This window comes from Anthonomus grandis, chromosome 11, assembly GCF_022605725.1.
Source record: "Anthonomus grandis grandis chromosome 11, icAntGran1.3, whole genome shotgun sequence".
Taxonomy (NCBI): Eukaryota; Metazoa; Arthropoda; class Insecta; order Coleoptera; family Curculionidae; genus Anthonomus; species Anthonomus grandis.
In genome coordinates this window covers 11,546,563-11,558,785 of record NC_065556.1, presented here as the reverse complement: position 1 = coordinate 11,558,785, position 12,223 = coordinate 11,546,563, and the positions used below count along the sequence as shown (strand labels likewise).

Sequence of the window (12,223 nt, the reverse complement as noted above, 5' to 3'; positions counted from 1 at the left end):
GAAAGACAGTAAGATTTTAAACCTTTCTTTCTTCTTTTCTTTCTATACTCTTTCTATAATTCTTTTTAGACACTTATGGAGTCTTGCGTATAGGCGGTCAAATTCGTAAATCTAATTTTAAATTTCAGAAAAAGCATCCTGGTATTTTACCCGAAAAAGATAATCTTATAAAACTAATTCTTCAGAGTGAGCATATTAGATTACTTTACACCATTACGAATGTGGCTCAGCAATTGCTGGCAAACATTCCTAATGGTTTTTGGCCCACAAATGGTAGATCCCAATGTAAACAAATAACGCATAAATACATAAAATGTTTTAGATTTAATGCTAGTATCACTAAACCAATGATGGGCGACTTGCCCAGGGACAGGCTAAATCCTAGACAGCCATTTGATGTGGTAGGCTTGGATTATGCAGGTTCTATACTGACTAGAGAAAAGATTGGTCGATCGAGGCGCACAACCAAGTCGTACATATGTCTATTCGTGTGTTTTGTGACTAAATCCATTCACTTAGAGTTAGTATCTGACTTCAAAAGATGCATTTATCATAGCTTTGCGCAGATTCTCGAGTCGTCGTGGTTGCCCTTCCATGTTATTCTCGGATAATCATAAAAACTTTGTGGTAGCTAATTCTCAGCTAAAAGAATTAGGCAAATTTCTCAGAGAACATAAAAATGACATTGAAGAATATGCTACTAATGCCAATATTACGTCGAAGCTTCCACCATACTCTCCTCACTTTGGGGGTTTGTGGGAAGCAGGGGTTCGCAAGGTACTAAGCACCATCTTAAAAGAGTTATAAGTGATACCTTACTCATCTTCGAGGGTTTGTATACACTACAAGTGCAGGTTGAATCCGTATTCAACTCACGATCTCTCTCGCCCTTATTTTTCGATCCTGGTGATTTTATTCCCTTAACTCCATCACATTTCCTTATCGGTAAATCTTTCACCTCAGTGCCAGAGTATGATGTCAGTACTATCGCAGAAAACAGATTGTCCCTTTATCAGCACATCCAATATATGGCGCTCCATTTTTGGAAAAGGTGGAGTAAGGAATTTGTGTCGGAGCTTCAAATCCGGACAAAATGGAAAACCAACCAAAGCAGCCTAAAGGAGAACACCGTAGTGGTTATAAAAGACGATGGCTTCTCACCAACGCATTGGAAGCTTGACCGAATCATCCAGAATTATCCGGAAAGAGACGGTATTCCAAGAGTAGCTACAACAAAGACTGCCAGTGGTGAAATTAAACGTGGTTTTCAAAAAATATGTCAATTACCGGAAGCATAAACTTTAGACTTTGTGTTTGTTTTATTAATTACTTGTTTTATTAATTAATTAATTACTTTTGCTATTAATCCCAACATAAGTTAATATACGTACACATATTTTAGGCTAGTTTTCACTTCGAAGCATTTTTGCAATGTTGAATTTTAATAGAAAGAATACTCAAAATAAAAGTAAAAACTCCAAGTCAGGGTCTCATTAACGCCATTAAACAAATCTATATTCAACAAAAGTAACTGTATAACATCAAATGGCATAAGGTTTGAAAATAAATTTAGGAAAACTACATGGTATAGTTTTAACAAATGTTTATTTAAACAAAAAACATGAAACTATTTACAGTCACATAAAAAATTAACAATATTTGGTTTTTTATAAAAGGGTATTTTACTTAATAAATAATACTTTAACGATGCTTGCTATTTAATCATCTCCACCAGTCATCACTTCCATGAATTCTGTAATTCAAAAAATGAAAATAAATATATTGAAAGAATTTTAAAACCATCTCAGAGAAATCAGCATTTTATTTCTAAATACAGCAATAAATCTTTCGTATGAGTATACTAAAAAGTGTTTTTTACTATTTCCTTTGGCGGCTGGCCAAAAGAAAATTTTCCCAACTGATAAACAAAACACTTACATATACCTATGCACTTTTCTTTGGCAAGGTTTATTTTATTTTCAAATTGATTTTATTTTCCAACGATATTTTTGACAAAAATTATAATATTACAAATAAAGAAAACACAAACTAGACAACGCTTTTGTAAGCTTGAGACCAATAAATGTCAGGCAAATAGCATAAATATTATATTTAATAATAAACAGGCTAAAAAAACATACCATCAAAATCAACTGTTCCAGATCCATCAGTATCAATTTCAGTGATGATCATGTCCAATTCTTCGTTGGTCAGTTTGTCGTCCAACTCTTTTAAGATTTCTTTCAGTGTTTTGGTTGAAATGTATCCATTGCCTACGATGATAAAACATATTTAAGATCAGACAGAAAAATTTGTTTTTTTTCGGACACATATAAATTGAGATTTTGCCAAGGCTACATTATAAAAAGTTCTGCAATAGAATGGATCGCTTGTTATGATGACAGGATAGTAAAACAGAATATTAATAACGTATACATATTTTGAAAATAACATTTTTAGTGGGCGGAGGATTCATCTGCTAAAACATATGGTTTGCCCCAATTTTCTATTATTATTTAGGAAAACCAGATCCTTTGTTCTATATGCCAGATTTTCTGTTGTTTTAAGCAGTAAACTAATAGTTTGGAAAATGTATTTAATAATTAACTTACATTTTAAGAACTTCTTACCTTCTTTGTCATATAAACGAAAAGCTTCTTTAAGTTCTTGTTGCATAGCTTCAGCATCTTCTTCAACCATGAATTTGGCTGCCAGTGTAATGAATTCTTCGAATTCCAGTTCACCAGACCCTAAAATTACATTTGAACATAATATTTTAAACTAGAACTTACTACTTTTATACAAAATATTGAAAAGAATAAATATATCTAGCAAGAAGGAATAAAGAATAAGCAGTTTAAGAAGTTCAATTCGATTTGACATAAGAGAATATGAAATAGGCCATCAGCTCATTTAAGCACTACAAATCCGCTGGCCCGGATGAAATCATTCTAGCAATGATGCAAGAAGGACCAGATGTTTTAATAAATAAACTGACTGAGACATTAAGAGACGGTTTAGCTTATGGATATATCCCTATGAAAAAGGGATTAAATCGATAACCGATAGAGGTTGCTTTTATACTAAAGCTCGAAAAACTGACTATTCTTAAGAAAAATCTTTCAGACCGATAAGTCTTATGTGATTTTTTCTGAAGACACTCGCAAAACTGCTCGGCAAACACATTTGGGACGGGCATTGGTTAAAAACCCTCTGCTGCAAGACCAATTCGCATACACGCGGGCAAATATACAGGGACGATAGCGTATAGACTATATAGACGTAACTATGGTAGAGAAAACTCTAAAAACCAAGAAGGTGTTACTAGCTGCGTTCCTGAATGTCAAAGGAGCTTTTCACAATACACCATTCTAGTCTATTATAAGGACCGCAGGAGAACTTGGAATAGACGCGAAATCATGCAGGTTTACCTGCATGCTTAGAAGCGGGAGAGTAAGATGCGAACTACTGAATAAAAATCTGAAAGCCTTTGTAACTCAGGGATGTCCACGGGGAGGCGTTCTGTCGCCCATTTTGTAATGCACAGTGATGAATGAGCTGCTACTAAAACTAAGAGAAAGGCTTTAAAACTTTAGAATTCGCAAAAAACACACCCAAAATGGCACACGGGATCCTTACCAGAGTAGTTAGTGTTGCCCACTATAACTCATGCTGCACTAACGTATTGGCCAAAAGCTCTGCAAGTAAGAGCAAGGCTTAAGTTAAGCAAAATACAAAGGCTTGCATGTCTAGGTACAACAGGAGCTATGAAATCTACATCGACCACGTTCATGGAAGCCCTATTTAACCTTCCAAAAATACAAATAAAAGAAGAAAAGTAAAGCTACGACTGTCGACTAGAGCAAATGAAATGACAGTCAAGCTAACTTGATGAGACACCACGAAATATTAATTATTTGTGAGACAAAGAAATGTTGAAAGACTTCGGATCACATGATTATGATAAAACATCTTATTACCTTGGAAGACATGCCACAGTTTTGCAGACAGAAATATTCGCGGTGCTCAAATGTACTAGGAAAAACATTAGGAGAGCATACGCTACTAAGCAGATGCTAATAATAACAGATAGCTAAGCCACTCCAAGGACCCTATCGAACCCTAGGGTTACATCAAAGCTGGTTTGGGAATGCCTCATAGAAGTGAAAACCTTTGGAGGCCGCAACTCATTTAGGCTTATATGGATTTCGGAACATACAGATTTTCCAGGAAATAAAAAAGCCGATAAACTAGCAAGAAAAGGTTCTACGACATTTTATATCGGACCGTAACCTGCACTGGATACCAAGAAGCATCATGCGCAGTGAGATCAAGAACTGGGTAAAAAAAAACGTCAAGCTCACTGGGCAGAAATGAGACAGCTGAAGAGAGAAAAAACGTTTATGAACTTCAACATAGGTGAAAATATGACTATAGACATTCTTAAATTTGGGGAGAACAAACAGGTAATGAGAACGAGAGAGATATCAGAACGGGTCACATGGCTATTAAAGGACACCTGAACAGAATTGGAATGTATAATGGATATCTTAATTGCTGATAGTGCGAAAAGGAACCAGGAACAGTCCGATATATCATTTGCAACTGTAAGGCCTTATACCGCAAAAGGCAACCAATATTGAAACACATTAGATTCTAATATCATTAATAGATTAAGAGTAAAAGACTAATTATATTGTATAAAAAATAAAATAGGACCAATTCTTTCCACTATAGGATCAAAATCTCCAACTTATAAATTTCGAGGTTTTTGTTAAAGTCATTTGACACATTGAATTTAACTTATAAGTGTTTATTAGGCAAAAATAGTCAGCAATTTATATATAGTTAATAATTCAGTTTTAACTGAAGATAAAATTCCTAATTCTTTGAATGTATCTTTTTTTGCTTTCAAGTATATCAGAATCTTTGGAATATCTATTTGAACTTTTAAAGTGTAGTGACTCTGATAATATACAGTAAATAATTAAATTAACAAAACTTTGCATGTTACAATTTTTTTTTCTAAATAACAATTCGTAATATAACGCTTGATAATATAACGTATATATTATCGTAATATAATTATATGTTTGCCATGTTCGTAGAAAGCAAATGCTATATTGACAATATTGTAGGAACACTTGGCCATGCAAAATGGTTTTTCATCTATGAAATTTACCTTTGAACCAGAAATAACCAACTTTTATTCTTAGATACTCTTGTCATCAAAAATAATAAGAGGTTAGAATCTCATTATTTTCAACATAATATAGCTTGTGAGCATCATCATCAGTAAGTACATCATTCAGTCTCAACAATTAAAATAGTTTCTACTATAATTGGTTATATCGATAGGATTATTAAGAAGCTGACTGGAAAACATAAGTTTAAAATTAATCTTAAAAATTCAACCACATTTCGAAATGATAAAAATAAGGAAACTTTCGTTGCAATAGCATTAGCTCCTATCTTGACAAAAGTCAATGATAGGGTTTTTATAGGCTTAATCAATGTTCGGACTTTATTAAAGTTCGGCCAAATTAAGAAACCCAAATGATAGAATGAAAGTCTTGAGATCAGAAGATCTATGAGATTAATTGTATCAATTATGATAAGCAATGAATAGGATAAACAAGAAGATTAATTAAGGTCGGATTTGAAGAACATGTAGCTCATATGAAATAAGGACGATTTAAAAAGTAAAGTTTGGCATACCATGTTTTCAATACTGGCCATTATAAAGAAATAAAAAATGTAAACTTAGTAATACCATTAATTAGTAATCGAAAATTAGATGCATACGAAAGTTAAGCAATATTTGAATATTCAAAAACTGCTCAATAGGGATAAAAGTCCAAGTCAATTGTATAAATTAGTCAGGGTTCAAAATTTGCGCCCCCATGCTTTAATGAATTTTTTGCTCTATTAGTTACATCTTAAGTATGAAGCCACTTGTAAGTAGTTTTAGTTTCAATTCTAACTTCGTTAGCGATACACGTGTCGAGAATAAAATGAAGAGTTTTGTTTAGTGGTAAAATTAATTTTATAATTTGAATTGAGCAATGGTCATTTCGTAGTCTTAAAACTATTTAAATAAACCAAACTTTTTTTACACTAACAAAATTTTATAGCACTTTGTTATATTACAGCACATAGCTAATTGAAATAGAAAATATTTTTCAAAATAAAAAAGTTATATATATTTTTCATACCAAGGCTAAATAATACTGCTATAGATATTTGTGTAAGAAATAAAGCCGATTTTAAACTACTACACAGTCAAGTACCTAGACTTACTTTTTTTTTCTTTTAAATTTAATGACCTAATAATCACTAATTATATAAAATATTTAAAACCTCATTACCCTCTTCTACACACTTTCTTGTAGATTCTAAAATACGATTTGTTGCTTTTGAAATAGGTCTGCTATCTATTGACAATATTTTTCTTCTAAAACTGTCTTGCAGCTCTTCTACATTCGTATTTTTTTTGTGAACATTTTATGTTTAACATGACCCTTAAAGTAAACGTTTTGTTAAATGGTCACGGTTCACGTCAGAAAATTACTAATAAGATTTCGTTATCAAATATTTTTCAATAATGGAAGATAATTTATATGAAGGTATATTTGTCTGATAGTATAAAGTTAAATTGATCTGCGATACAAATTTTTGAAGCTTCATTATTATAAACCTCATATTATGGCTTTGTACTCCATAGGCTGTTATAGGATACGCATATCTAATATACATACAGTACATGTGTTCTATCCATGGCGTACTAGACTTAAAGTAAAAAGTATTTATAATTTGGCTTCTTGTTTAGTCTAAGATTACAAGTGCATATGACCATTTTTGTGTTGAAAAAGAACTGCCTTTGATAGGGGTTATAATATTTAACATGTCACTTTTAAAAATATTTTTTTTAAATAGCTGAAAGCTAAAAAAAATGCATTAACTTTTCCAATTTAACCATCTCGTATATTTAGGAGTAAAGAATAGTAATAGTGCAGACTATTTCAGGTACCTTCCACATAAAAAAATAGTATCAAGTTTGTAAATGTTTGTATTTGTCAAGTAAATTGAAGTTTGAGACCTTTTACAAAATTTGCAGTTTTTCTGTAATAAGTAGGTCTCTTTAATAAAAAAATGGATAACTACTTTTAATTTCATGTAAGCAACTAGTCCAAAATTATAAAATTTTGTTATTGAAAGCGCAATCTGATCTAAGACCTTTGTAGATTTTTAAGTGTACTGAGTTTGTTGGGTTTTATAGTAAAGAATGGTAAACTATTTTTCTGAACTATCCAATTATCAACTATTTTATTTTATTAATTTATTAATTTTATTAATTACAGATTACAAAAGAATATTCTTAATATATGTAAACTTTGGGATCCGCAAGATTTATTCTGAGTACTATCCACAACATAATGAAACTTTGATAGCTATATTTACTCTTAACATTATAGTTTTCATATCCCTACTAGGTTCTAGATATTATTGTACTTTATTGGAATCTCATGATCAAATGTACTGCATCTTAAGCTGATATACATAATATATTTATGTATAATTAAAATATAATCTTTCTCAAAACTTAAATAACATTTCCTTATTTTGTGTCATTGATCTTCATAATCTCCCAACAATATTGAGGTATCAACGTCAAAGGTATAGTTGTTCATGTGGTTTTTGTTAACCAGTACGATTAATTGTGTAATTGGATTTTGCTTAATATTACTTTTTGTTTATTTTGTTAATGCAAACTATGTCATTAATTAATTTATTTTTTTTTATAATTGGACCTGCTAAAAATAAATAATTAATTAATAAATGTTTCAATAATACCAAAACTAATGATCAATATAAAGTAAAAGGTTAAACGAAAATATTTTGTAATTAAAACTGCAGTTGCAGTTATTGGTTGTTTTAATTATTAAGAGATTTTGAAATTGTAGATCAAGGATAGATACCTGTTAAACAAACAAAAATATGCCGGAATAGTTGTGTAAGAATGGGTTTGTTTTAAGGAATAAGTCGGAGACTAAGGACTATAAGAAAAAAGAAACAAATTGAAGAAGCAAACGGAAGGCATAAATAGAATATAAAAAAAGTTACCTGAAATTTTAAAATTTGTAAAACTTATTTATTTTTAAGTCTCTAAATTCGGGTAATATGACTACGTTATTATTTCAAAATCTTAAAAATATCTAATTTAATAGATAATTAAACGTTAAGAAATTAGCTACTTTGGCAAGCTTGGTGAATAAGAAATTTAACTCAATGTGTTCCAAATATTTTGGGAACATAAGTAAAAGGACAAAACGAAGATATTCTGATAAACTGCAGTTGCAATTTATGCTTTAATATTAAAATGCATTAATAAAAAAGACTTACATTTTAAATAAAAAGACAGGTGCATATAAGAATAACTAAATGAATTTATAGATTAAAGAATAAATAAAACAACATTGGGGTATTTTAAGGTTATTTTAAGTCAGAGATTCAGGATTATTAAAAAAAAAACAGAAAAAATGTCAAAGTAAAAATAAGACGTAACCAAAATACAAAAAACATTATTTTAAATTTAAAAAACTGTAAAACATATTTTTGGTATTGCTAAATTTCGGTGGTGTTAGTTTTAGATTAAAAATTTCAAAATTTGTAATTTAATAAATAATTAAGCTTTGAGCATGTTTGGTTAATGAAAGGCTTAGATCATTGTGATTCCATCATTTATAAAAAATCTCATACAAAAAGAGCGAGCTAACCAGGAACACATAAAAAAAAATACGTAATAAATGGTTTAACAAAATGTTTTAAAGAAATTTCAAAGAAATAATGCTGAACTATCAGGGACACGAATTATTAAAAATATCAAATTGCATACAAACATAAAGTACGAGTAAGTGAGGAAACAAAGATTACTTTTATTGTAGAAACGATAACCGTAAGCTCGTATGTAGTAACCGTAAGTATGTCATTACAATATATTATTTTTAAGAGTTTTGTATTTTTGGTTGCATCGAAAATAATGAGATGTACATGGATGTGTTTTTTTAATAGGTAAATGTAATCTAAGACATAAAAGTCATGTAAATTGTAATGCTAAAATCAGAAATATATAGAAAAAAAATGTAGTGAATAAGTAATTTCAATAAAATGTTGATCTTTCTGTTTAAAAAAAAATGATTAGAATAGACAAAGAGCTTTTTATCTTTAAACCATCTTCTGTGATAATTGTTAGTTGAACAAGACTTTTATACAAGCCACCATGAATTAAATCATAAAAGTTAAAATTATAAATATACAAATGAAAGGATATTAATAAAGAAAATAACTTATTGCTTGTTTATTGTTAAGTGAATATTGTTATTTATGTATTATAAATATTTCATTTAGTAGAAAATTGCATTATTTTTAATGCAACTTATTGCTGTTGAACAGTTAGTAACAATAGGCATATAATTTTTTTATTTTAAAATGTAAAACAAACTAAACAATCTTGGTAATATACCAAAAGTGCATTATAGAACAACATTTAAATTTTGTTTATGCTATTAAGTCTATATTTTTTTAAATATGTAATTTTCTTACCGTCGGCATCGACTTCGGCAATGATTTCATTCAAAATTTGCTCGGTGGTGGTAATACCCAACATGGTAAAGATGGTACGCACCATTTGGGTACCAATGCTACCCTTTTTCTCGACATCGAAGGTGTCGAATGCTTTTTTGAGAACTAAAATATTTATATAATCACTTATTTGCTTAATTACAAAATTAAAAGTTATAACAAAAACAGTTCCAATTTTGAAGTAAATTTCTTAAGAATTACTTTAAATAAAATCGAAAACATTAAAATATTTTAAATACTTACGCGCAATTTGATCTTTATCCAAATCACCCTGTAATCAAAAAGTTCCATTAAATGTTAATCCGAATTAAATGTTAAAAGTTTAACTTAGTTAACATACCGACATTCTGGCGCTTATACTGGCAGTTACCTTATCCAAACTGTAACTGATATAAATTTGAAAATCTCTCGCTTGTGAAATGCGTAGGAACTGTATAAAAGTGATGATTCTTAAAATAGAAGGCGGACAGTTACACCTTAGGTTGATTTTTAAAATTTTACTTTAAACAGCTGTTAATTGTTCCAGATTTCAGGCAGGAACGGGTTATATTGTCAACAAAATTGGACGTGAGATCAGCTCAACTTCCTTGTTATTATTTAAAAGAAAAAAATATTTCAATAATAATGATCACAATTTTATAATTAAAATAAAGGAAGAATTCAATCACATTATATTGGAGCTACTCATCTTCTTTCTAATGCTTTTCGAAATTGGATTTCTGCTTAATTGCATATCAAAATATAATAATTTTTATTTTCTCCTGAAGTTAATGAAGCAAGCAAAAGCTGGCAGCTAATTAGCGGCTCGAAAAAACTTTTTAATTACCTTCAGTCAACAAATCATTGACTACTTACTATACGATTTAATTGCCGTAGATTTTCAATTTTATTGGCATCGAAATTCTTTACGTAAATTCATACCTGTTTTATGTTTGGTTAACGTTTATTAGAAAATTTAAATATTTGAATTTTTTTAAGTCTGATAAGAGTAATTTCAGCGGTTGTCGGAGGCGGTTGGAAATTTAGACGTTAAAGGCAAGTTTCAAGGAGTTTTTTATCATCTTACAGGATAGGCAAAACATCGGTCGATGGCTTATAGATTCTAGTTATTAGAAATCACTTTGGAAATTAATAAAAAAATCTCTAGGTGATAACCAGTTTTTGACCAGGGGGTCGAAAGATACTCTCTCTCTCGAATAATAATAGAAAATGAGTTTTTAAATAGTTAAAAAATCAGTTTGATGCCTAGGTAGATACAGACAAAATCTTTACAAGTCAAACGTCGATAATAGAATTAAAAACTAAAAAAATATGCCTTCTTTAAACTACAAATAAGGTACAAGTAAGATTAACAATTATTTAAAATTTACGGTAACTAACAAATAGAAATAAAAACAAACAAAACAGAAAGAAATAAATCTAAATACCGTATCATATTGCAGCAAGTGAAATGTATGAAACTATGCAGCTTTTTAAGAATACTTGTAGGAAATGTGCTCTTTTATACACGGTTCTTCATATAAAATATCATAGAATCAAAGAGTGCATTTTTCACACCCAATATTCTTTCTACCATCATTCTGTACGTCACTAATTAAGTCTTCTTTGCATATATTACATTAATTTTTTTTTATATTTAGTTCTGTTTCAAGAGAGCCAAGAGGAAAGTTTTCGTTTGGTCTCTTATTATGACGTATTTTTAGGTTCAATATAAGTGTTGTTGTGTTTTCTTTTTTTTTTTTGTTTTATTTCATCTTATATTTAAGATGTAGTATAACTTAGATGATGGTATCACATGTGGCATTTTTTATTTGTATTGCATTTTTTTTGATTTTATAATTGGTTTAGGTTGACTTAAATGCCTTTTTAAAATTTCCTGAAGGAGAGATGCCGTTAGAATCTGTATTTTTCTTTGGCATTTCTGTGTCTACACTTTCCCTATTTATTGTTTTAGTTTATTTGATGTTTGTTATTTTATTAAGGGTTTGCATTGCGATACCTGATTGTATAAACTTTATTTTTTGAGTAGCCAGATATTTTTGATTCGTCAGAGATTTCCAATTTCTAAGCATTTTTTTTGTTTTCCAATTTTCCAATTTTGTTATATCTTCTAAAATTTGAACGAATAAATTTCGACCGAACCATACAAAATACATTTACAGCATTTAGCACATAGGGTAAAGTCCGGTGAGATGGCCAGCCGGTAGAGATGGCCAACGGTTAAAACTTGAAGAACGCGCCATGCGATGGCGCTGCCAGGCCTCTCCGCCAATAATCATTTATGCATCAGCACAGCCAGTGTGTATATGTTTACCTCGAGGTCGAATTTGACCGCCGTAATAATAAAAACAATATCACGTTTCGGTGAAATTTTATGATATATCTGTGTTACCTTCTACTGTGAATGTATGGGCGAAAAATTACTGCCGAATTCAACATATTAGGTGAGTAGAATGTTCATTAGATAATCCTAACCACAAAAAAATGTATTAAGGTGCAGGGGTTTTTGATTATCACTTTGGCCATCTCTCCCTAGCATTCGGGAGTGATAGCCACCTAACAGCAGGGATAGATGACCATA

The 12,223-nt window shown here is 30.3% G+C and overlaps 1 protein-coding gene across 1 annotated transcript; it reads right to left on the bottom strand.

Moving 5' to 3' along the window:
• Positions 1-1,588: 1,588 nt before the first annotated feature.
• Positions 1,589-10,121, bottom strand: LOC126742304 (troponin C, isoallergen Bla g 6.0101-like). The gene is made up of 6 exons (XM_050448945.1): positions 9,983-10,121; positions 9,886-9,913; positions 9,604-9,747; positions 2,631-2,750; positions 2,142-2,273; positions 1,589-1,753 (listed from the first exon to the last, which is right to left on the bottom strand). The coding sequence occupies exons 1-6, from the start codon at positions 9,986-9,988 to the stop codon at positions 1,719-1,721; spliced, it is 465 nt and encodes a 154-aa protein (XP_050304902.1). The 5' UTR covers positions 9,989-10,121; the 3' UTR covers positions 1,589-1,718.
• Between the last annotated feature and the right edge of the window lie 2,102 nt (positions 10,122-12,223).

Coding starts and splice junctions, on each gene's coding strand:
- LOC126742304 (XM_050448945.1), bottom strand. Junction 2,751..9,603: donor TGCCGAAGTCGATGCCGACG/GTAAGAAAATTA, acceptor ATGTAATTTTAG/GGTCTGGTGAACTGGAATTC. Junction 1,754..2,141: donor TGGAACAGTTGATTTTGATG/GTATGTTTTTTT, acceptor TTTGAATTACAG/AATTCATGGAAGTGATGACT.